The sequence below is a fragment of the Acomys russatus genome, chromosome 1, assembly GCF_903995435.1.
Source record: "Acomys russatus chromosome 1, mAcoRus1.1, whole genome shotgun sequence".
Classification (NCBI taxonomy): domain Eukaryota; kingdom Metazoa; phylum Chordata; class Mammalia; order Rodentia; family Muridae; genus Acomys; species Acomys russatus.
The window spans coordinates 92,792,335-92,819,201 of record NC_067137.1 but is presented as its reverse complement, the minus strand read 5'-3'; the positions used below and the strand labels follow the sequence as shown (position 1 = coordinate 92,819,201).

The following is a 26,867-nucleotide window of genomic DNA, read 5'->3' as shown; positions in this document are numbered from 1 at the left end:
TTTCCCTTGGTGGGGCTACCTCGACAGGCCACAGGAGAAGAGGATGTGCTTAGTCCTGACGTGACTTGACATGCTGGGGTGACGGGGCCTCCCCTTTGCTGAGGAGCAAGGGAGAAGTTGTAGGGGAAACAAGGAGGGGGTGGGGACCAGGAGGAGAGGAGGGAGGGAGCTATACCAGGATGTAAAGTGAATAATTAATAAAATAAAAAAGCCAATAAAATAATAAAACCAATAGCAGCAACAACAACAACCCCCAAACCAACAAACCAACACAACACAAGGCACACAAATATAGCCCATTCAAGAATACACACATTTGAATGTTTTTTCAACATTTCCTTGCCTACTGAAAAATCATCATTAATGCAGCAAAATCACAGCAAAGTTAAATCATCTTTCAGAACTGAGTATGCACGTTTAGAGTGACCTCATGGTACAGGTTTCTTTGTATGTTTTTTTAATGCCACTCTCTCTTCCTCACCTGTACAGATATGACCACACCTGTGTGCGGTCAGCCACAACTGTGTACATGTAAGCCATGGACACACAACTTTCACAAATCTGTAGTTTCTCAGTCATAAACTCCTGAAACCAATTTCATTGTGAAATACATCATCAGTGCATACAAAAGATTTCTGTAAAGACATAGTTCAAAATTATAAAAAAATGACCACCATGTTTTAATTATCCAGAGAAATAAAGTCTGAATACCTTTGAGACCTGGATGCCTCTGCCCTTTAGTATTATTGTTCTGCCTTTTCTACAAGAGCTATCCCTTCCATTCAAGTTTTCAGTTCTACTTCTTAACCGAATACATAAGCATCCTTAAGAAACACATTGTTAGGCTGAAGAGATGGCTCAGCAGTTGAGAGCACTGACTGCTCTTCCAAAGGACCCGGGTTCAATTCCCAGTACCCACATGGCAGCTCACAACTGTCTGTAAATCCAAGATCTGATACTCTCACACAGACATACGCAGGCAAAACACCAATGCATACAAAGTAATAATAAATAAATTATTAAAAAAAAAGAAACACGTTGTTTAATTTTGTCTATGCTTGAATTCCCCACAAATGGGGTCATGGTATGTTTTCTATCTTTCTTATTTATTACCTCCTACTTAGTTTTTGAGTTGCATCCCTGCTAAGAGCTATTGGCCTTCCCAGTTGTGCCCGGCTCTACTCTTTGACCGTATGTTTCCCTTTTTCTGACCACAGCCAACAGCCTTGCCCAGATGTTCCCAGATGTTGCTGACACATACAGTAGGGTTAAGTCAAGTGTCTTTGAACACTTGCTCAAAGCCTTCCCTAGGCCATACCATATCCCTGGTAGTGAAAACAACAGCTCATGAATATGGATGAGTTCAGTGTGAACAGCCACTGTCACCATGTGTTGTCTAATGGGGGTTGCCAATTCACACTCCGACCAGCCCCACATTAGCATTTCTCACAAGGACTTGTGTGTACTTGGCACAAAGACCTTGAGTTTTTGCCATTTGGCAAGTTGAAATGGTGTCTTTCCATAGGTTCAGCTTGCATTTCTGAGGCCATCGATGCCATGGAGCAAGTGGCATGTGTTAATGGCCACTTATATTTCTTCTTCTATAAAATATTTGCCTGTGATTTTGTTCATTTTTTCCTGCAGTGCTGTTAGTACCTCAATTTATAGGGATTGTTCATATATTCCTGACCCTAATGTTTTGTTATACCATGTTACAAATGTCTTTTCCAAGTTTGTGACCCCTTTTTGCTTTTTTACACCCACCCCAACAAGACAGGGTTTTTATGTGTAGCCTTGGCTATCCTGCACTTGCTTTGTAGACCAGGCTGACCTCGAACTCACAGCAATCCACCTGCCTCTGTCTCCCTAAATGCTGAGATTATTACAGGCCTGAGCCACCACACTCAGTGTTCTTTTTGCTTTTTTAAATGGTATTTTATGACAAATGGAAGCTCTTAATTTTTATCAATGTCTGAAATTATTATTAAAATATAGATTTTAATATTTGACAAAGTTATTTATAAATGGACACTGTCTATTATCCTGGGCAGTGCCAGCCTAGAACATGACAACCCACCAACGCCTCTCAATTTGTATGCCTTTACTTCCCAGTATTTCAGAAATATATCCTTTGAAAATCTCTGTGGTAAAGAAAAGGTAACACACTGCTTTTATTTCTTGTATAATAATTTTGTGTTGTTGTTAAAAGACAGTTTTATTACATATAGCATTCCTAGTTCTTGCTTTCTCTAAGCACTGGTTTTCTTCCTTTCCAATGTGATATAGCTTCCATTTTCACACAGAAATAACCTGTGTAATTTTTAAAAATACAGGCAATCTGTCTTTTCTCTCTAGTTATTTTGAAGATTTTCTTTTGGTATTCTGTGTTCTACAAGTTGACATCACCAGCTAGATAGGAATTTCTTTCCTTTCACCTTGTTTGGATTTGTGAGTTAACTTGAAACAGAGAAAAGAGATGATGTGGGAAGAGTGGCCCTTTTAATTTTCTCTATTATTTCCTACACACACACACACACACACACACACACACACACACACACACACACACACACACACAAATCTGATTAGGTGCTACAATGTGTCAGTTTTTCCTTCCAAACCTCTTCATATTATTTATTTATGTCTTTTCAGTCACATTCTGAGCACTTTTGTCTGCTCTGTTTTCTAGTTTGTCAATTCTCTCTTTCTTTTTAAAGAGTTATTTATTTATTATATATACAGTATTCTGCTCGCAGGTCAGGAGAGGGCACCAGATCTCATTATAGATGGTTTTGAGCCACCATGTGGTTGCTGGGAACTGAACTTAGGACCTTCGGAAGGCAGTCAGTACTCTTAATCTCTGAGCCATCTCTCTAGCCCATCACTTCTCTTTCTAGCTATGTCAAAATGTGACTTTTTCACTATGGGATTAGGTGTGTCTGTTCCCTTTCTATTTTCAACTATTATACTCCTTATTTCCAGATATTTCCTTTGGCTCCTTATCAAAATGTCTAGTTCTCATCAGGACTATCTGCATCCTCTTGCTCTGTGACATGGCAAGGCTGACCCATCAGGACAAAGATGGAAGAGCAGGCACCAGAGTCCATGGCAGGGACAGCCCTTACTAAAGGACCCACATGGGGACTGAGCTGTCTATCAGCCGCATCTGAGCTGAGGGGCCTAGATCCTCTCCACTCATGATCCTTGGTTGGTACATCGGTTTCCACAGACCCTCCTGGGCCCAGATTTGTTGGCTCTGTTGGTCTTCTTGTGGAGCTCCTGTCCTCTCCAGGTCCTTGATGGAAAGGTCTCCCATGCTCATGGATCGGTAGGATTAACAAAGTAACAATGGCCATCTTACCAAAAGCAATCTACAGATTCAATGCAATTCCCATCAAAATGCCAACACAATTCTTTACAGACCTTGAAAGAACAATTCTCAACTTCATTTGGAAAAACAGAAAAACAGAAAAACCCAGAATAGCTAAAACACTCCTATATAATAAACAAGCTTCTAGAGGTACCACCACCCTTGACTTCAAGCTGTACTGTAGAGCAATAGTAATAAAAAAATACATAATACTGGCATATAAACAGACTGTTCAATTAATGGAATAAAATCAAAGACCCACAAATAAACCCACGCACCTATGGACACATGGTTTTTGACAAAGAAGCCAAAACCACACAATGGGAAAAAGATAGTATCTTCAATAAATGGTGCTGATCTAACTGGGTATCTACATGTAGAAAAATACAAAAAGATCCATATTTATCAGCCTGCACAAAACTCAAGTCCAAGGGGATCAAGGACTTTAACATAAAACCAGAAGCACGAAATCTATTAGAAGAGAAAGTAGGGAGGATCCTTGAACTTACTGGCACGAGAGACAACTTCCTGAACAGAACAGCAAGCTTGGGCTCTAACATCAACAATTAGCCATGCAATCTTGACAACTCGAGTTTAATCATGCCAGTCCTTGTTTGACACCAGGTGCAGTGGCACACGTTGGCAGGCTCAGCTGTCAGACTAAAAAATGGGAGGCACAGACAGGAGAATCACCCGGAAGCTCACATGGGGCCAGTTCACCTGGAATGTGCCACATAGATAGCAGCAGAAAGTGGGAGAGACCCTGCCTCAACACCGTGGAGAGATGATCACTCCTGAAAGTTGTCCTCTGACCTCCACACACACATATATCACGGCACATGTGCATGTGTGTGCACACACACATACACATGTATGCACATGCACCTGGAAATATACATGCATACACACACATACACACTAAATAAATAAATAATTTGAGTTTTTCAAGACAGGGTTTCTCTGTGTAGCCTTGGCTGTCCTGGACTCGCTTTTGTAGACCAGGCTAGCCTTGAACTCACAGAGACCTGCCTGCCTCTGCTTCCCAAGTGCTGTGATTATAGGCATGTGCCACCGCAAACAAGCATCTTCCTTGAGAATGAGATGTGCTTGCTTCTGCCAGATGCCTAAGGCTATCCCAAAGAGACTTGAAATTGTTTCCTTGTGAGGTCAGGGCCACAAGAGAATTAGTGGGATGAACTAAGCAGGAGGAGACCAGAATTTAGGGTTAGGAATAATCTAGGGAGACTTTTCCTCATATTCCCCTTTCCATTGCTAGTTGAAGCCAACACAATTTCCCCACCACCCCCTCCTCACAAAGGCTTCTGGGCACTTCCGTCATTAATACCATTTCTCCTCAGGCATCTGTGAGCCACCTGCCCTACAACTAATTTTTTATTTATACACACACGCATGGACACTACCCCCCCCCCAACACATACTTTTGAAATATAGACCCCTGCCAGGTGGACAGCTGTTCTTTAAGAAGCTACTCTTTGTGCCGGATTACCTACTGGATTCTTGCTTCCCAGTTCATGGCCTCTAAAGATGTCCCCAAAATTGTAACCAGTTCAGTGAGCTGCACCAAGCAGTGCTGTGTGGCATCTAGATGACTACATGACTAAACATAGAAGTCCAAGCCTCCTGTTGTCTCTAGACAGTGTGTATCTAGTTTCAACAGTATGAACTCAGACCTGCTGTGAAATGACTTTCCTTTTTGCTAATTATTTTCCTCAAAAATTGTTTTATAAAAAGCCAAATCTCCTTTCCTACTGTCTAACAACACCACGGGCCAAGTATTTAGCTTGCTATCTAATTGTAGGTAGTCCAGTTTAAAATCCAAGTTCTATTTTCCCTTAAATTTTTTTTCTCTCCTACCAGACCCATGCCAAGGATTTTGCAGTAAAATCTGTAGACTTAGCCTCATCTCTCCACTCTGTCTTTTTTCCACTAGTCTCCATGGGGACCCTCCCTGATGCCTCCGATGGTCACAGGGATCCTGGCTTCCAGCGCTTCATGTTTTTCTTCTTGTATCACGTAGCTCTGTGTACCATATTTACTCCATAGGTCTCTGCTTTCAGAAGCATACCCACAAACTCCCAAGATGTACCTGACAGATGTTCCATGAAGTTATCACCATCGTCATCATCAATCATCATCATCATCATTACTATTATTATTAGGCATCAGAGAGAAGCAAGGGCTATGGGCTCAATAGCTCAATTAGAATCCAGCCAGGAAAGGGAGTCAACACCCCCTTCCTGTACCCATGATTTTCCCCAGTGTTTCTGCTGTAGCCCTCCTCACTTTGTTTAGTGGGAGGAAATACTTGGATCCGGGGAGCATTGCTTAGAAAAGCAGATATAGTTTAACTGTGTAGTTTTGTTTTGCTTTTTTTAATTGCTTTTCTTCATCCTAAAGTCCTGTTGGGAAAACTTGCTCCCTTGCTGTAGCAGTGATGGGAGGTGGGGCCTGGGTCAGGAGGGAGAAACCGCAGGGATGAGAGAGTAATGTGCTCCCATGGAACAGGCTACTTGGTGTGTGAATTTGGCTCCTTGTACCCTCTTCCTGACATACCTACTGTCCACTTTCCCCCATGACCTGAAGCAAGAGGAGGCCCTCACCAGAAGCTACCAAGATGCTAGCAGTGGTGTACCTTGACTCTGGCCTCCATCTGTGGGCCAGAATAACCTTTTTACCCCCTTAATAATCTGACCAACCTCAGCTATCCAGATTAGCATCAGGAAACAGACTGATGGTGACTCCAAAGAATTCCTTGTTCTCACTCCTGAATCTCAGTAGTTCATTTACACATGTTAGTGTTGAGATGGGAAGGTTTTAGGCAAGATTAATAGTCAACAGATGTTACCTATGATAAGCTCAACATGTGTTTCTATTTGTTATTAATTCTCAGGAAAAACAGCCCTGCAAGGACACATATCTGAGGAATATTTAGGGAGGGCAGAATTTTGTAGAAGACACTGAGTGAGCGAAAGAGACCCTTGCATCTAGAAAAGGGTGTCTTAGGAACAGAGAGATAGGTTCAAGATCGCACCCCAGGTTTTATATAAATAAAATAATTTTGTCAGTCTTCCTTCCTGCAGCCCTTGTAGTGTGTGGAGAAGGCAGTGGGCTCAAGGAAGCCGGAAGCCATTGTTTCACCTCCATCCACCACCCAGGGACAAGGCACAGATGCCCATTTTAGTGTCTTGGTTCTTTCTTTCAAACAGCTCGTTGCCTCAGAGTCAACGCCAATGTATTTGGATTTCATTTCCATCTCAAATTTTATCTCACTCTAAAAGATTTCTGTGTAGAAATGTTTAAAGATGAGCTTTAGAATACAATTAGTGGGTTGTGTGATGTATTTTCACGTTTAATAAATGAGCTGTCCTTCATTCAACTTCTTCTCATAGGAGAAAAAAAAATCAAGCAGGGAGAAATGTAGAGAGATGAATTAGTGTGACATTTAGAGCAAGCTTTTAATGACACAAAGGGCAAGAACATCAGGGTTTCGCTTTTTTCCTTTTACAATTACAACTTGACACATTTCAGGATGTCGTTACTAAAATGAGCCTTTTAAGCAGAAAGTAAAAATTCAGGCATGGAGAAGAAAAGGTGCACTAGCCACGTCACGTCGGTCAGGGCAGTCAAAGTGGAACCAAGAGCAACTTAGGCCTCACTTTCCTAGACTGGGCTGGAAGATGCCCAGTCTTTTCTTCGGTCCATAGTGGTTGTGGAGTCATGAAAGATTAGAGTGAGAAGGACCTTAGACAACACTTAATCCAGAAGAGGAAATGGATGCCCGAAGTGGCTGGTGGTCAGCTCAAGGTCACACAAGCAATTTGCAGCCTTGAACACTCTCTCCTGAACCACACTGCCAAGAGGGGCAATGGACATGCTGTAAAATGTTTACTATTAAAGCAAGCTCAGAGAAAAGAACTTGTGGGCTATGAAAGAGAGAAACGTACATGGAAAAATTGTGTTGAGATGTGGGTAAAAAAGTGCATGTGTATACCTGGGATATTCTCTGAGAAATTATTTGTAGAATAAAACATTCTAAAGGAGAGCAGAGTGAGTATAATTTTTATTAAGCCCATTTTTCTTCTCTTTGCCTGGGAAATGGAGGTAGAACTGAGATGAATGACATGAAGCAACAGTGAACCAGGCGACTTTCAATTTATTATAAGGAAGAAGTTTTCAAAGGTCAAAGTTGTCCAAAGATGGGATGAGAAGTGAGGGCATTCATTACGGGAGGTTATTTAAAAGGCAGGAGCTGGGAGAACTTGGCAAGGCCTAGCCTGCTTCCAAATGTAGACAGGTCGTAGTGACAACCTGAGGAGATGCTGAAAATAGAGATTTCCGAGTCCAAGCCTAAGAGGGTGCCCTGGGACTGTATGTATAATAAGCCACACAAGTGGTCCACCTGTTCAGGGAAATGCATCAGGCACCTTCAAGAAAGTGTTGTGACCAAAGAGTCTATAATTCTATTCATGAGGCAATGGGGTTGGTTTGCAATGGGTAAAGAACCCACATTCTAGTTTGGGTTCCAGCTCTGATTTTTTTTTAAACACACTGCATCATGTCATTGGGACTCATTTCTTGCCTGTTTAAAAAAAAAAGTGAGATTAGATGTCCCTTAGGGCTCCTACATGCTAGGAGTTGAGTTTCTGAGAGTAGCCTGGAGGAGATTAATCTCCAAAATCTCCTGAAAATTCTTTACGACATTCAGGTAATGGGGAATTATCTTGGATGGCTGTCCATGACAGCTGGGCAAGGCTGTGGGATATGGCTGCTTTCACGGTGTTGGCAGGCATCCTGCCCAGGATCATCTGTCTGTCTCCCGCTGGTCAGTGGGGGGTATAGATAGGGTTGGAAACTGGGAGCTTGGAAATCTCGCCACTTGCTTCAATTATCATCTTTGTGACCCAGTTACTATTTAAAAAAAAAAAAAAAAAAAGGAAATCTGAGGATGCTTAGCTGCTGTCCAGAAAGGAGGGTTTTAGAATGACAAAGAAGTGACCTTTGTGGACATCTTGCTTAGAATCTACACCTCTGGATGGGGAGCTGGTGTGGCGTGGCTCTGTGCCATGCCAATGAGGCTTGCCGAGCCAGTGAGCCTTAGTTATGATCTAATGTTGGGTTCTACCTCGTTCTTGACCTTGTTCTTCCCTCCTCATTTTCCCACGCATTTCCCCCACAGGAGCATTTATTTGCTAAGTCTCCCCTTTGTAGCTCCCCACTTCTCACTTTTAAAGAATGCGATTATGGGTGAATGGCTGGTCTTTTATCTCCTCCTCCTAATTAAGCCTGCCTCTTTATTTCAGCACATTTCCTTTGGGGCTTCCACAACCCTAACCTATCTACACATAGATGGGACACCAGGCATTTGTCAGCTTTACCTACGGAATATCCAGGAGTTTACGAAGGTGTTCCTAAAAGGAGCAGCAGTGAACATAATTTACTTGATAGATCAATGGGGGAAACTTCAACCCTCAAATCACAGAAGGGGCAGGAAAGCAGGTGATCTCTTAACTAGGTAGATGGCGCCTTATAGATAAAAACACATGGATGCTGGGAGTGCCCTGTCAAGACCTTGGGCATGGTGACTCCAACAAAATGTCTCCAGATCTCCAAGCCTTTATTTCAAACTGTGTTTTAGACAGGACTATTCAATGTGCTTTCCAACCTCAAACCTAGCCTAGCCCACACTATTCTTGGATATGTTTTCTCAAACTTACAACCTCCTCAAGTCTATACACTAGGACAGGGACTCTCCTCTACCTAATGTAGGTTAGAATAATACAATATATCTTTATTTTTTTTAGGTACATTTATTTTCAGGCATGATGGCACACATTTGTAATTTTAGTACTCAGGAGGCTGAGGCAAGTTCAAGGCCCGTTTGATCTAAAAGGGGAAACCCTATCACAAAGACATGTTTTCATAACTTGTGCGTAAACACCTAGGAGGCATAAGCAGTGTCTACATCTCTAAGAAAATGACAAGCTCTTTTTCAGAGTAGCTGAAACATTTTGCACTCTCATCAGCAACAAGAAAACCTTCCAACTGCCACAGGTCGTACCAGCACTGGCACCACCAGCATATTTCAAATTATTGTTTTAACCATTATGGTGCATGACAAACAACAAGTCCTGATGGTTCCTGAATTTTGGAAAGCAAACAACTAGAGTTTGGAAATGAGGGAGTCATCAAACTTTTGCCTAAATTCACTTACTTGTTTGGAGAGCAAGGGATACACACCTCTATAAGAAAACTATGAAGAAAATCAATGACTTATTTAACCAAAATAGAGAGCAAACAGGGAGGTGAATTCAATTTATTAGCACTTAATAAAGGAACTCTAAGATACTGATGTTATTTATAAGGCAAGATGCTATGTGATTACCCTATGATTTTTTTGAACTATAAACATGAGTGTAATATAGTTCATAATCAGCAGCTGATCAGTTGAGAGTCCAGGCTGCTTTTGCTGAAAGCCCAAACTCAGTTCCCACATCTACACACTGGCAGGCTCGCAACTATCAGTAACTCTAGCTGCAAGGGAATTGATGTCTTCTTCTGGCTTTTAAAGGGACATCTATTCATGTGTGCATGCATGTGTGCGCACACACACACAGTTAAAAATAAAATATTAATTTTTAAAGAAACATGTTCAGCTATATTAAACCACAAAAAGCAACAGAATGCAGAGCAAGATTGTAAAACTTTTAAGAAGGAGTTGGAGGACAACATTTTATAGAATGTGAACCGAAGAATTTCTTAAAACGTTCCTTTAAACATGTTTAAATGGATCTAGGCATGCGGGTACACGCCTGTTACCCGAGCAATGTGAGGCAGAGGCAGGAAGGGCACAAGTTCAAGGCCAGCCTGAGTTACATAGTAAGATCTTTTCCCCAAAAGAAGCAAGCAAACAAACAACCCCCAACAAAATGAAATCTGCTTAATTTTTATGAGCACTTTTGCATTTGTTTATAGCCACAGGCCACATTGCGAAGCTGTGAATTCATCTACTCCCAGAGGCAGGCGCCACACACACTTGACAGGCTCATCACACTACAGTGGTTCTTAGTAATGGGCAGAGAGTGGGCATTTGCTACAAAACCAAGACTGGGAGGAGATTTGAGTCAAGCTCCAAATAGAAGGTTCTCATGTTACTATGCGGATCCCTAGACACACCCATGCCATTCTCTAGACAGCTTTTTAATAGCCATTCTGGTTGCCCCTGACACCTTGTAAAGGATGTGTTACCTGTGACGACACTGGGGATTTTGGAGAGGAAGCTCTTAACTGTTCTGATGGGCACACCCCCCGTCTTGTCATCTTGCATCTTTGTGATGATGTCCTCGATCTGAAAGAGATTGAAGACGAAGAAAAGAGGTGTTAATTGTTTTCTTGCATTGTAATAATAAACGAAGCCTTTACTAAATAGGCCCGGTGTGTATGACATGAGTGCTAACCAGAGGCATCGGGGAAAAACTCCCACCCAGTCAGTCAGGAAACACTACCTGTGTCTGCTCGGTGTGAGGAGGTCAGAGCATGTTCTGTAGGAACAAGCCCCTAGTGCACTTAGGGAAAGAGGGAGAATGCACTGGGGTTCTTGATGGATCCAACATGAGCAACAATATGTACATGATGAGATTTCTCCTCATACTCAAAGTAAATTTCCTTTCCTAAGGTTTATCCTAAATTGTTAACATAATCATTAAGCAGCGTAGGTGGGAATGCCTTTGGGAGAGAGACCACAGTGGCAGCAGTCTTTATTGGTGGAAATGGAACATAGAAGTGACAGACTAAGGAGGACACAAGCCTGTAGGTACAAATTCATAAGCCAGATGCCACTTCCTGGGCAGAAGTCTTCGGAATAGGACATAGATTGCAACAAGGATATGGAGTTTTTTGTTTGGGGAAGTGGAGCAACTATCACCATGTAGGAGGGGCATAGGCTGGTTCTGTAACCAATAGAAATATCTTTGAACTTAGGGAGATTTCCTGAGTAAGGCCTTATTGGGATCACACAATTTAAAGATAGAAGCTTAAGCGATAACTTAATTTCCTCTAGTTAGTCATGCTGTGATGTCGAAGGTTTCAAGGGTAACTGGTTTTTCTCAAAGACGTGGGACTAATAACTGCTCTGGTGGCAACACACGTGTTGCTAGATGCAAAGTTAGGACATGCTGTATGACCATTGCCACCACTGAGACCAGTAAGAATGCCTGCCAGGCATTCAATATACATTATCTCAACACACATAGAATGCACTTGCTCACAAGTCTTTGATTAGAGCTAGACACGAGACACCACCTAAACCAGGACCCATTGCCGGGACGTGTCTTCTGGTTGCCAGGAGAGGGAAACAACATCTGTAACAAACACCAATGGACACGACAGAGGTTAAAGAACTGTCACAGCCATCACCAGGTCCCACAGATGCCCAGTGGCATAGGTAAGTTAGAGTCTAGTTGTAAATTCCAGGGCTTGCATCTTTAACCCTGAGTAATTCTGCTTCACAACAAGAGTCACAGAAAACCAGCCAAATGTGGAGGCTGCCCTCCCCTGGAGATTTCTTGACTCTCCTGCAAAAGTACTGAGAAAGAGGGGCAAAGGGTGCAACTCCAAGGCAGAAAACAGGTCTAGAATGTATTCAGTCCATCCCAAGCACCACTGAATGAATGAATGAATGAATGAATGAAAGACTATGAAAGAATCCTTAACCCTAGCCCCTCACATGTATGAGTAGCTCATAGGCAGGAGAGTCATGCCCTGCAGCCTGATGGTCTGAGTTCTGTATAATTACAGTCTAAGAAGGAATCTAACCCCTGTGTCCATTACCCACCTCAGCTACTGCTCAACTCTGTGCTAAACTCAACTAAATAGCCACCCTGAGTATCACTCATCAACAGGCAGAAGAACTATTGCTAGAAAGGTGGTCACATTTTAAAAGTAATCTATGCATTTGATCTAGTGTGCTGTTTGAAACCAGAAGCATCGGTTACATCGATGGGTGCTACGAGAAAGCCAGAAAACCCTTTGAGGATTGGCAGGAAGCCAATAATTCAATTCAGTTAGACTCTGAGTGGGCATTAGACAGCAGTGCAATTCCGTTTCTGCCACTGTGGGCCTGATGGGAAGAACCGGCTGCACAGGGGCAACATCCACGGCTCCCTTCTCCTCTGCCCTGCTGCTTCACCCTGCGATGGAATCTCAGAAGTACATATTTACTAAAGCAGAAGATGCGTGTATCTCACATTATGTTGTTCCACAATACACCAAGAAGGGTATTGCTCCTCAGAGGTACTAACCAGATCAAAAGACCAGTCTTTTTGGGTGTGGTCCCAGCACTAGAGAAGTAGAGACAAGAGTATTAGGAGTTCAAGACCGGCCAAGCTACAGAGTGAGAGAGAGAGAGAAAAAAAAAAGTAATAACAAAAAGGACTGCCAGTTCCTCACTGGACTGTAAAGGGGATTACACTCTGAGCAGTGTACAGAATCACAAATATGGGGGGAAAATGCTGGTTCTAATGCCTAACTCTGCTGCAATATTGATGCACACTGTAGTCCCTGGACTGGCCTCATGGTGGACATAGAATCCATCCGTTGTCTTTTGATCATGAGACTCGCCTGGCTACCGTTCCTGAACGCAGTGTGACAGGGGCTCATCAGGTGCCTGCGTCTGTGTGGCTGTGTGTACCAGCTTTGCTTTTGACCTCAGGTAGCTGATGTCCCAAGGGAGACGTGAGATGTATTCAGTGAATAGGACTAACCCCATGTCTTAGGCAAGCAAAGTGCAGCTTCTAGGATGGTTTACTTTACAGCAAAACAGTGTGAGCCTTTGACAAAAGGCACCTTTCAAATATTGCTAATCCCATGACAGATATTTGGCAGGCAATCAGAATGCATGTATCTTACATTTGGGGTGCCTTTGGAGTCGACCCTTTTTTGAGAACTCAATATACAGTATTTACCATCTACTTTAAAACTCGTATAGGCTGTCCTGGTTTAGGCAGCTTACGCCACTGCTGTGTCAGACAAGTATTTGGCAGCTCCGCTTGATGCCAGAGCATCACTCACTACAACCCAACACCCTGAAGTTCCTTGCTGTGGATTTTGGAGAACTTCCAAGAATTTACAAGAGAACCTCAGGAGCTTATAAAAAACACTGACAAGCATTTACAAACACCCATTTCATGATAATCTGCCTTAGGTTATCTTAAATAGATGTCTAATTTGTTTTTCAGTCTTAAAAGTTCTTTAGTAAAGATGTTAACATGGAGGCCCAGAAAGTCTCAGAGCTGGTTAAGTGACAAAGCTGGGATGCCTACTCAAGCCTACCTGAATCTAATATACCACCAGCACCTATCAAGTAGAAACTTGACTACCTCTTGGATCATCAGAGAAGCTTACCTACCACCTTCTTCATCTCCCCGTGGACGGGGAGACAGAAATGGACTTATATTTTCCTGCCTGTTCAGTTGCATCTCACACTGACACCTTTTGTTGCCAGGAAATAACACAGTAAATTCTCTGACATTCTCTGATATAAGACCCGTGTCTTAGGGAGTGTGCTTGGACCTCTGTGCCCCTGCCAATCAAGAAACAGGTGGCCCATATCTGACAGCCAGGTGAAGAGAGAAACCATTTGGCCAGCTTGGTTGGTTCTGCCTGGGTGAGCCCCAGTAATAAGGGTGCTCTTCTATAAGGAGCTCAGTACGGAGCGCAGATAGACAGGTACAGGGCTCCGCCAAGCATCAGAAGGACAGCAGCCATTGCACCATCCAGTGGGCTTTCTTTAACATAGGCTTGCAGATGGGAGCCTAGCAGGCAGGAGCATAGCTAGCCTCTGAGAAGCTCCGCCCCGCAACAGATTGAAACAATGCTGAGACTCACAGCCAAACACTGGGCCAAGTGTAGGGAGGCCTGTGGAAAAGTCAGAGGAAGGATAAAAGGACCTAGAGGGGATGGGAGCTCCACAAGAAAAGCAACAGAACCAATTAACCAGGGCTCAGAGGGGCATGAGGGGACTAAAGCACCAGCCAAGGACCATCCGTGGACTGGACCCAGGGCCCCTCCATAGATGTAGTCAACGGGCAGCTCGGGCTTTGTGTGGGTCCACTAGTAAGTAGAGTGGGGGCTGCCTCTGACATGGACTCTGTTGCCTGCTTTTTGATCACTTCCTCCTGGTGGGGCCACCTCACCAGGCCACAGAGAAAGAGGACACACTCAGTCCTGGTGCGACTTGGTGCGCCGGGGTAGGTTGGTGGTAGAGGGATCCCCTTTTCTGAGAAATAATGGAGAGGGGTTGGGGGGGAGAGAGAAGGAGGGTGGGACTGGGAGGAGAGGTGGCAGCGAGATGCAACAGGATGTAAAGTGAACAAATAGCTAAATACATTAAAAAAAGAAAAGAAAAGAAAAGAAAAACCCACCACCACCTCCACCACCATCACCACCATCACCACCATCACCACCACCACCACCACCTCCACCACCTCCACCACCACCACCATCACCACCACCACCACCACCACCTCCACCTCCACCCCCTCCACCACCTCCACCACCTCCACCACCACCACCACCACCACCACCACCACCACCACCTCCACCACCACCAACAACAACAAAGACATAGTGATAGATGCAAATCTCTGAATTGGTCCTGAGCAGGAGGGCGGAGTGATCCTCTCTTTAGGGATGGAAGCCACCATGGGACATGACTGGAGTGGGGATTAGAGAGACCTGAAGCCTCTTCAAAGTGCTCCACCCCTCTGGACACCACTCTCCTGCCTTCTACAGTTGTATGTGTGTTTCCTAAGTGGATGATCCAGTTTGAAAATGTGAGAGGCTGCTCTGACTTGTTCAGTGCAAAACCTGTGTCTGGGGGGTGATGGTATCATAGGTTGAAGTTGGGGATGGGTGGGACCAGGGAGTCCTGATTTTTTACACAGACTACATCAGGTGAATGGCATCAGAAACTGGACAGAGAGTTAGCCCCAAGAGCCCCTTGGCACTAACTAGGCCTTCTTGGTTAGCACAAGCCTGCTTGTCTCTGCCTTTCTGGATGACATTCCTGTCAGAAATGACAAAGGGCCCATATTAGTATTGTTTGTGCAATTTAATGAGCCAATGAACTAATTTATTTATCTCATGCAATGTTTCCTGAGCAGAGGATTAAAAAGATGTCAAGTGTGGGAAAATTATAGTGCAATTATTGACAAGAAAAATGCCTACAACTTCAAGGAAGAAAGTTATAAACATATAAATAAACTGATGCCCTTTCATCCAAGTGTTTCACCTTGGCTCCACAATCAGCTGCCTATTTCTATTTTCACTTTTGCATTTATTTATTTATTTGTTTTCTTAATTATTTACTTTTCTCTTGCATTTATTTAAGGACCTCGCCTTTCCTCATGTCTGTGAATGGGTGACATTGATCTTGTGGCCACTCTCTTGTCGTCCCAGAGGCAGGAAGCTGAGCTGGCTGATGACAGTCACAATTCACACAGTGAAATGTATGTACTTCTCCGACCATGATCTGTCCCACCTGCCTCCCAGAAAATCAGCTCATACCTTTTTGAAAAAAAAAATAATACAACTGTTATTTATCCAGCTCTTAAATGTATTCAGCTTTGTGTAACCTCTTTTAATGCCAATTCCTGTGTTAGTTGCTGTAGTTAAAAAGGCAGGTAGGTGGGATATGGAGGTAGCTCAGTGGGTAAAGTGTGCAAGTATGACCACCCAAGTTCGAGCCCCTAGAAGTTATATAAAGCTGGGCATAGCAGTGTGCACCTGTAACTCAAGGGTTCTTATAGTGAAAGGGAGGCAGGGGTAGAAGAATGCCTAGGAAATAGGCAGTCACTCTGGCATATACAACAATGAACAAGTATAGAGACCCTGTTTCAAACAAGGTCGAAAGTGAGAACTGATGCCCAAAGTTGCTGTCTGACCTCCACATGAGCACCATGACACTCACATACCTGTATCAGTACCTGTGAATGCTCACCCACACACATATCCATCCACATACATTGTACACACACACACACACACGCTGTACACCCAGTATACCAAAAGCAGGCAGAAGAATTCATTCTCCTTCATAATGGACTAACATGGTTAGTGATTCGGGGATCCAGGTTTGTGGTTAAGGGTGTGTTGGAAACGGCTGGGCCAAAGAAGTGAAACATTTAGGGACTCCACTTCAGGAGGCTCACCACCCAAAATTTGTGTCACCCCAGTTCAAGGCCTGAAGGGAATCTTGAGATTTTATCTTCTAGCTATAACAATGCATGTTAAACAGTTTTGAGGGAAACTGACTTTTGAATCCCTGTGTCAGTAGTGACAGTAACAGCAGCCTGCAGGCTCTCTCTCCAGGAGCGACATGTCTCACGGCAGTTGACATTGCTACGATGGCTCATTTCTGGGAGAAACCTCGATGGCTCATTTCAGGGAGAAACCTCACATTTCTGCTACTGGTGGGATAAAACAGGAGAGTTCATATTTGTTCCTTTCTAGAAGACGCCAGTGGATGCCTGCTCAAGTCTCAGGCTGGAACAGAGCCACACAGCTACTTTGAGCTATAAAAAGGGTGCTTGGCTTTTCCAGGCCCTGTATCACTTGGAGGCACACAGGAGAGAGATAGAAATGGGGTTAGGTCAACTAACTAGCATTATCTTCTCCAAAGACCATGTAGGTATGAACGTTCATAAAAAGACAGACAGGCAGCCAGCCGGCCCTGGCTCCTCTCTGACCAGTTTTCAACATTGTACCTGCAAGATATTCTTAAAATGAGAAGTGTGCACATTTAATCCCATTGCTTAAAGTCTGCCTACAGAGTCCTAGAGAATCTTCTCGTAAGCTCATATGAGACCTCTGTCTTTCCTCCATTTCAGTTGTCATATCCACTTGTATCTCTATTTCCTGTTAGGCTGTTTTGGTCACCACCGAGCCTTGACCTATGGTTTTACTATTATCACCTATAGTGTTTAGCAAGTTACTTCCATGGGAACATTTTCTCCCATTCAATTGAAGAGAAACACAGGAAGAATGGCATTCCAGGATAGTGACTGAACACCTTCATGACACTTCAGGGAACATATCTTTACCTTGAGCTTGGTGGGAAGGGCAAGGCTAAGCTAGAATGAACAAGTATGGAGACCCTGTTTCATTGTCTTTTTTTTTTCTCTTTAAATATAGGAATCTGAGGTTGCTCTGCAAAACAAGAGGGCTGATCCCTTTGGAGGACTGTGGACTGTGCGGACTGGCATGTGTGACTCCAGCTGCACTGGACAGAGGACAGAAGGCACTGGCCAGTAAGACATCCAGCATTCCTGAAGATCTCAAGTCCTCATTATTGTATCCTCAGGTCACCCTGGTTTGCGTGTCATCTGCCTGTTGATACTTTTTCTTTACTGAACAACAGGCCAGTGTTGTTGGTGGGGAGCAAATAGTTCAAGGACACACGAGACTGTCAAATAATGAGATTAGTAACAGAAAAGCCAGGCACACTTGCTCCATACTTGGATGCCTAGATCTGCACTTCAGTGGGCGAGGGTATGTCCAGGGGACCTGTGATTCACCTAAGCATCTAGCTGAGTGGTACAGGAAGTGGGCCCATATCATGTGCATATTAGTTTAATATACAGCATGAAAAACAGAAAAATGCCCTGCTCTGACAAATGAGCATTCCTTAGTCCCTGGCACCTGAGAGTCTGTTACCTAATGTGGGACCAGGGCTGCGTAATAAAAATTAAGGGCCTTGAAGTGGGAGACTGGCCTGGAATTTTCAGGTGTGCCCCACTTATTTTACAGTTCTTGACAACATAATGCTGTCCTGATTATAGTTGGTTAGAGGGTGACGTAATAGAAAAGGGTCAAAGACACAGGATTTCCCACTTTCAAACATTGAGGAAGAAACTAGAAACCAGGGAATGCAGGCAGCCTCCGGAAGGACAGATTCTAAGAGCCCACACGAGGAAATAACACTCTTGCTAGCATGTTGATTTAGCCCAGAGAAACCAACCCACTTCAGAAGTCTGATCTTCAGAATTCTTAGAGGATACATTTTATTGTTCAATCTTATTTTAAGCCACTAAGTTTGACATTTATTATGATCATCACAGAAAACAAACACATACTGTGCCGATCCCCGTCACTACCTCCCCAGACTAGTAAATGTTTGATATTCTGCATTGGTTCCAAAATCAGGTTAATACACCTCCTGGAAAGGAAGTGGGAAACCTTCCCACACTGCTTTCTGCCATTTTGAACTGTTCAATGGTCAGATGAATAGCCAGCCAGGACTCATGGCAGTCTACTTTGGGAAAGATGGCAGGGAGGATGTGAGGAATGTGTCCATTTATAACTTGAATGAGTCCTCTCCATGGCCTTCTTGGCCTTGTCCAGACAGCCAGAGGGTATTCAGTTGCCACTGTAACCCATAATCTCTAGCATTCTGCACAGGCAAAAATGAATATATTTTTCCATTTCCCTCTTCAGATTTTATATAGCTACCTATCACACCAGAGAGATACGCCAATACAGCAACCCAACAACCCAAATTATTCAGCTGGTACCCTAAAAGGCTCCAGATGTGAGCATGAAGGCCTTTATGTTGACTTTTCACAGAAGCATTTAAGTTTCAACACGTGTACTGCCTCTCCCTTGCCACCGCCAAGAGGGCAGTGGCCTTGTTTTCAAAGAAAAACGAGGCTATCCGCCAACCTGAGATATTACTAAGATTTCTCCCTCATGGGAAAGAGCAAGGAACAAAAAAAAACCTGTGTCCCCTCTCTGACCTCGACGACATCCTGGACTCTGTAATAGCTCACCGTACTTGCCTCATTTCCTCCCAGTCCGTTCTCAGCACCTTTCCCCACGCCAGGCTCAACAACAGGAGCAACGTGATGGGGCAGTTTACGCTGGTCACTTCCTGGGAAACTTGCTTTGGCTTCCCACAGCTACGAAGGCGATGCCAAACTCCTCCTGTGGAGCTCTCTCATTTGACATCAAACTGCTCTCCCGGGACCATTTGTGCACCCCCAGCCCCTTGTGCCTGTGGACGCCCTCACCTTCAGAAGCTCTCCTGTATTCTGTCTTCCTTGATTCTTATAGAACATATCCTTCCAGCAAACTCAACCTGCATTCTCTGAAGCAGCCTTATAGGTATGGTTTGAACACGGACAGTTAAGGCCCATGGGATATTGTTTGGAGGTGGTAGGCCCTTTAAGACAGTGGTTCTCAGCCTTCCAAATGTTGTGAGCTTTTAACACAGTTCCTGATGTTATGGTGACCCCAACCATCAAATTATTTTTGTTGCTACTTCATAACTGTATGTTTGCTACCATTATGAATCGTAATGGGAATATCTGATATGCAGGATATCTGATAGGTAACCCCTGTGAAAGGGTCATTTGAGCTGCAAAAGGCTCATGACCCATAGGTTGGGAACCATTGCTTTAAGACATGGGGCTAGCAGATGTAATTAGGTTGTTGAGGGCAATGGCAAAGGCTTACCACAGTTCCTATGACACCTTTGTTAGTTTCTGCAAAAGTGAATTGATTTAAAAAAAAAAAAGTAAGCCTGGTAAGAGGACCCAGGTCTCTGGGTTCTGTCTCACCATGTGACCCCTACCATCCTCCCTGAAGATCTCACAAGATGCTGTTATTATGCCCATAAACCCTCAGAGCTGTGAGCTAAATCAAGCCATTTATTTATGTGTGGCCCAGTAATTTTGTGATAGTCACAGAAAACAGACTGACACGATGCCTCACACTCCAGGTGCCACTACATGGCAAGAGAATCAGAAGGGCTTTGCTGCTCCTAGATAGCCCGTGGCATCCTGGAGTAAGTGAGCTTATGTGAACCCAGGAAAAGATCCTTTTAGATTTCTAGGTCCTTTTCCTTTTGCAATCATGGACCAAAAGAGAATCTTTTTTTTTTTTTTTTTTTTTTATCTCCCAAGAAAATGGGGTTTAATAAGGAATGTGTTTCTCTGATTTAACTCTAAAACTAGTCTGACTAAGAAGGAGCCTGAACAACTGTAAGATGTGTTTGATGGGCTCTAAGCTTCGCCCTCAAAATCAGTGGGATAAACACCAATAGCTGATAACAAACTCTGCAGGGCTCTTGGGAGAGTGTCAGTGTCATTTACCAATTATTTCTGTTAATCACAAAGATTAAGTGGCTTTAAAAAAAGATTTATTTATTATGTATACAATGTTCTGCCTGCACAGAGTAAGAGGGCATCAAATCTCACTATAGATTGTTGTGAGCCACCATGTGAATGCTGGGAATTGAATTCAGGACCTTTGGAAGAGCAGCCAGTGCTCTTAACTTCTGAGCCATCTCTCCAGCACGATTAAGTGGCTTTTTACAACCTGTCTCTCTGAGCTTTTCTGCAAGAGGAAGGCAAACAAGCATGAGGCAAGGCAGACAGCCAGGCAGGGCCTTGGGTACCCAAGCTCCACCTATAGGGTACATAGCCATGAACAGGGATGCCTTCCAGCTACTAAGTGTTCCCAGTTTCTGAAATTTCGTATTAGCAGGTATGATGCTACCTACTCCCCCAGTCACCCAGAGGGTGAAGGAAAGAGGCTACAAATGGAGTTTGGGGGATGCCATCTCTATACAGTGGGGTCCCCCTCTTCTCTCTCATCATTTTGTAGGTTCTGGAGCTTAGGGGGACCAAAAGGAGAGAAGGAAGGATCCAAATTCAACAGGCCGCCAGATTGGAAGTACTGGCTCCGATGGTGTGTGTGTGTGTGTGTGTGTGTGTGTGTGTGTGTGTGTGTGTGTGTGTGTAAGGTTTTGCCTCTTGCCTTGGAGAAAGGCTTTTACAGAGAGGAAAATACCAGGGGATTTGTGTTGACTAGGGAAATGAAAAGTGTGGGCCAAAACTGATTCCATTGCAGAATGGCATTAAAATGGCCACGTCGCATTTTTAATTTCTACAATGGTGGTTCAACCTGCTTCCTAGGTACTTCCTGAAGAACTGGTGCTCTTACTGGGCTTTGTGAATCTCTATGTTTTATGGGTTGGGTTGGGTTGTTCCAAGGCCATGTTTTGGAGTTCTAACTTTCAGTACTTTAGAACATGATTTTATTTACAAAGGATGCCATTTCAGGGGTAACTATGTTTGACATATCATTAGTATGGATTCTCATACAGCACAGCTGGCGTTATTACATAAGGGAGAAACTTGGATGGAAAGACAGGCATGGATATAGGAATGATGATGTGGAGACACAAGGAAAAACCAAGGTGAGGAAAGAGCTTTGTGGGATACTGTGGTTTGGTTGTCAACTGCCCTCTGAAGGCTCATGTGTTGAAGGCTGGGGCTTCAATGCAATGTTCAAAGAAGGGGCTTTTGGGTTGTGATTGGGCCTTGAGGGCTCTGACCTAATCAACAGATTAAGCTTGGTTAGAGGAAGTGGGTCACTGGGGCGTGCCCTTGAAGGCTATTCCTGATCCCAAGTATTGTCCTCTGCCCCTCCGTTTCCTGGCTGCTTTGAAGTGAGCAGAATTCCTCTGCCTTACCCTTTAGCCACATGTTTCTATTATGCCACTGTGCAAAAGCAATGGACACAGCTGACCATGAGTGGAAAGCTCTGGAACAATGAGCTACCATAAATGTTGATCTTCAGTATTCTGTGACAGTGATAGAAGGCTGACTGACACCAGATAGGGCCAAATACAGTTCCTACTACTGTATCAAGACATGATTTGGTACTTTCCAGTCTCCAGAAATAGGCATTTTCTATTAGTTAGGCTATCAGAGCTGTGGCAGTTATGGCGGCACTGTGAGCAAATATAGTCCTGAAATTACCTTACAGATCACAGGAAAAATTTCGAATTCTCTCTCCCCTTTTGTCCCCATTCTCTTCCCCACCCCATTACTTCTTCCTCCCCCCCCCCACACAGACACACACACACACACACACACACGCTTAATGCCTAGTTATTTCTAAATTAGATGCTTCGTGTGCTGTACTAACTAATTTGACTTCCAGCACACTGCCCATTTACTAGGGAACCACACAGTATACCACTTCAGGGTCCTATCTTTTGGAAAGCACTGTGTCTGATGTCAGTGAAGACTGGACTCACTGACCAAAGCAAACTAAGGGAACTAGACACTGAAGGCTCACTGAAGGTTTCATCTCAAAGTGGTGGCTTTACTACCCGTCATTTGGAATAGGTCCTACGAACATCACATCTTGTTGTGGGGGAGGTTTCCCCAGTCTCTTTGTGACAGGATTTGATGAGCATTATGTCGAAACAAACTTTGTACAGTTTAAGACAGATAGCTCTCATTAGCCCTAAAGCCAGGTGTCTCTGTGAGTGCTGTTTGGGTGCTTTGATCCTGTTCATCACTCTCCTGCCACCAGCACGGTAAATGATGCTCCCGTTGAGTTAGGGAGGGAGATATTGAGGGCTGGGACTTGCCTGTGAAGTATCCCTCACCATAGTTGTGGGGCTTCAGTGAGGCACAGATGAATGGTGTGGAGCTCTGGGAATAGCTGTGCTTAGCTTCACTGCAGGCGCACCTACCCATGTGGAGAGGTAGGGGTTGACATCAGTTATCGGCTAGTGGGGTTCTAGCCTTATAGCATTTTTTTTTTGAGAAGGATAATACCACCAAAATAGAAGTGAGCGCTCTTAAAATGACCTTTATGTTTTCCAGGGCCTTCCTTTTTGATATCAATAACATGTTGCGTTAGACCGCCTCCTGGAGTATTCAGAACTCTGGGGACTTGGAAGGTAGAGGTTTTGGGGTATTGGCGAGATAGAGAAAGACCTACACAGTCTGTCCTGCTGGTAAGGCATATGCAATCGAGAGAGGAGATTCTGCCGTATAACAACTTATGACAGCTAAAAAGCCTTCAACAACAGGTAGGTCATTTGGGGATGGGAAGATGTGATGAGACTAGACTCTCCCCCGCCCCCGTCTGTCTCTCTGTCTCTCTCTGTCTCTCTGTCTCTCTGTCTCTCTGTCTCTGTCTCTCTGTCTCTGTCTCTGTCTGTCTCTGTCTCTGTCTGTCTGTCTGTCTGTCTGTCTCTCTCTCTCTCTCTGTATATGTGTGTGTTTATAGGCATGCATTTTACTTTTCATGCTAAAAACTGTAAGCAAAAACTCTGTTGGTGGTCGGTTGGAGAATGGCAGCTTCCCTGGCAGGGACAGAACAAGAAGCCTTGGGAAATGTGATGATAAACGTGCCTGCCTCCCCAAGGGCATGGACATGACGGGGAAGGCCTTTTTCTGCCTTTCCTAGCACACAGTTTGAAGGGGGCAGAGCAAAGTGCTTTAAGGCTTGTACCTCAGCCCAGCTGCAGAGCAGAAAGCCCATAGCTCTAGGGCAGTAGAGAGAGGTTCGGACAATGAGATGAACCAGTGAGGGACAGACATCGATGGAAGCTGGGTCCACAGGACAGAGGGAAGATGACCGAAGAGCTGAAGAGTTGCAAGCCATTCCGGAGGCAGGCATGACAAAGGCCCCCATCAGGTCTCAGAGACATGCCAGTCCAGTGCATTCACACCACATATCTCCTCAAGCTGCTCTCCTGCCCCGTGACTCAGACGGGAGCTGCTGTCTCCCAACTCGCTGCTGAGAGCCTATCTATATTGCTCAGAAAACAAGTGCCAACCCGAAAATTTTACTTGTCTTGATTTCAGGTTATACTTTTCCCATAAGTCATCATTTACTATGTCTTATTATCACACATCCGCTAAGCAGAATGGGACTGGCGAGATGGGGGTTGGAACCTAGCCTGAGACCCACAAAGGGTGGAGACCCATGGACCAAGAGGTGCTCTGCCCAACTCACAGGGAGATATATGAAGGGGGTGAAATGTCAACGTTGTACCACCTCAGAGGTATTCTTCACACCTTGGTAAAGGAGAGGGCGATCTTTGAGGATAGAAGATTCCACACAGTTGAAATCCCTCTACCTCTTACAGGTTCCCCGACTCACTCCTCAGAAACATAGCTTGCCTTGTCTCCCTAGGAATACATGGGGTGCCATTCCCCCCAGAGAAGATTTACCTTGCCATGGCTTCCATTCTTTCTCAGACAGGGATTGGAGAAGGTGACCTGCAAGGTTTGTGTGGCCAAAGGGGGTAGCTGGGGAGATGGGGTCCCACCTTGCAGAAAGTCTCACTCATCTTTGTTTCCCAGTATCCTTAGGGAAAGGGGGACCCAGATCCTGCCCCACAAAGAGTGAGTCTGTGGATGCTGGCAATGGGCCAGGCAGTTGCCTCCCCTTGGGTTCCAGAAGACAGCATGCAGCGGGACTGTTCCCCACATCCTTTGCTAGGCCATGGGTACTGTAGGCGAAGTGACGATTCCCTTTGGCCTTGGTTTTATTAAGTGGGCTTTCCAGAATCCCAGTGACAACTCTTGAGTTCACAGCATGACGGCGGGGCCTGCACCTGGATTGAAACATGGCCAATCCTGTCTTTTTTTTTTTTTTTTTTTTCTTGGCAAAGCTTATAAGGCTCTACAAACCTCCTCCCGACATTTCACACCATCTGGCACCCACAGGAGCTTAGCTCAAGTTGTTCTCAAGGAGACCTGGTCCTGGCAGCAGCCTCCAGTGTCTGTCAGATGGTTTCCTCAGCCAAGGAGGAGCTCAGGAGCTCCCAGCTGCCTCCCGAGTAGCTCAGGCTAAACTGTGTCTAGCCTGATGGCAGAGCCAAGAGTCCCTTTGGTTAAATAATTCACTGTTGCCTCCGGGTGTGCAGACACCGCCCTGTCTAACACGGGCTGACAGGTGATTTCATGCATCATTTAACTCTTTGCGGTGCCCAGGAATGTAAGAGATTAGATAATCAGAATAATTTCACATTGGCAAGCTGTTGTGTTTTTCCTATAAGGAATGAAATATAAAGCTGAACTGAAAATGAAGCCAAGCCTTTATTACAGCAGAGAATTGGAATGCCTCCTGTTCCTGTCCTCCGTGCAGGACAGGGCATCCCAAAGAAAGAGGCCCAAGGCCAGTGGGAGATTCCACTTGAATTCTTTAAAGAAAGAACCTGGATGTGGTGAAAGAAATGGAGGAAGGGAGTGAGTGAAAGGAAGGAAAAGAAGGAAAATAATGGCCACGGGGCTGGAGAGACAGCTCAGGCAGTAAAGAACTTGCATGCAAGCTTGAGAACCTGAGTTCAATCCCAATTGTCCACTTGAGAGCAAGATACATGGGGTAAGACTGGAAGCCCAGCACCAGGAGGCAGAGTAAGGAGGATCCTGGGGCTTGCTGGCCAGCCAGGCTAGCCAATCCCGAGAGCTCCAGGTTCAACGAGGGACCCTGTCTCGAAATTTAAGATGTACAGCGGTGAATCAAGGTGAAGAGACGCTCAATAGCAACCTCCACACACATGCACACATTCACACACCACGGTGATCACAGGGTAAAATGACACATACTTTGGCCCTGGAATATTGATCTAAAAGGGGCTTGAAAGTCCCAGGTAAGCAGCCCCTGCCCAAATACTATGTGGGAACGCTGTGCCTTGGTGGCGTTTGCTCCCAGGACAATCATTGCCAGTAAATAGTTCACAGAACTCAACCCTCTATAATAAAAGCTCAGCTGCATCTTTCACACTATAAATCAGAGAACCTAGCACCCTCATGAATACGTAGTCTGGGGACTGGAGAGATGGCGCAGTGGTCGTGCGTCCTTGCTGATTTTCCAGAGGACTGAAGTTTGCCTTCCAGCGCCTTTAATAACTCCAACTTCAGGAGATCCAATCCCTTGCTGGCTTCCATAGATACACGTGTGGCTTGTATTCACACACACACACACACACACACACACACACACACACACACACACACCACACACACTATTAAAATAAGAATATATAGTCTATTGGCTTTGCAGTCATTCCAGCTTCGAAGTGAAATCTAGATTATTTTGTGTGTGGTGCTTGAACCCAGGCAAATGCTCTATCACTGAGCACCACCTAGCACTGCACAACAATTTTGATGTCTGGTCACTTTGAACAAGTAGCTTGATTTTCTTGAGCAACAAGGTGGATTTAAGCTCACTGACAATCATGACACTAAGCCAGGGCAGTTGGTATGGGAGAACATTCCAGGTGGCCCTCACATCCTGCCTTGAATCTTCATGACCTGTACTTCTAGCCAGACAATCTTCTCTCTAGGGCCAGGGGAGTCCTGGGCATACTAACTGCCTTGACGTCATCACTCCGTGGACTGACCCTCCAGATGGGCTCTTCTGAAGATCCCAGCTGGCTTGGGCCAGCTCTGGATACACTGTCAGTGATGGATTAACTAATTGGAGCAGAGGAGTCCCTGTTTCAGGGTATCCCTCTCCAACTTGGCTTTGGAAAGCACACTGAGGGACCAAAAGCTCCATCTTTGGCAGGAAAATGAAGCACACCCAAACCTTACAGCTAGCCTTCATCTCAGAAAAACATGTTGCAGGTATAGCTAAGAACTCGAATGGAACCCCGACACCCACA

At 44.6% G+C, this 26,867-nt stretch overlaps 1 protein-coding gene across 1 annotated transcript in view; it reads right to left on the bottom strand.

Moving 5' to 3' along the window:
• Positions 1 to 26,867, bottom strand: part of Rgs6 (regulator of G protein signaling 6) — a 524,737-nt gene that overhangs the window by 156,755 nt on the left and 341,115 nt on the right. Inside the window, exon 3 of the mRNA XM_051148667.1 lies at positions 10,637 to 10,736. Within this exon, the coding sequence (XP_051004624.1) occupies positions 10,637 to 10,736 (100 nt within the window). The remainder of the gene's footprint in view (positions 1 to 10,636; positions 10,737 to 26,867) is intronic.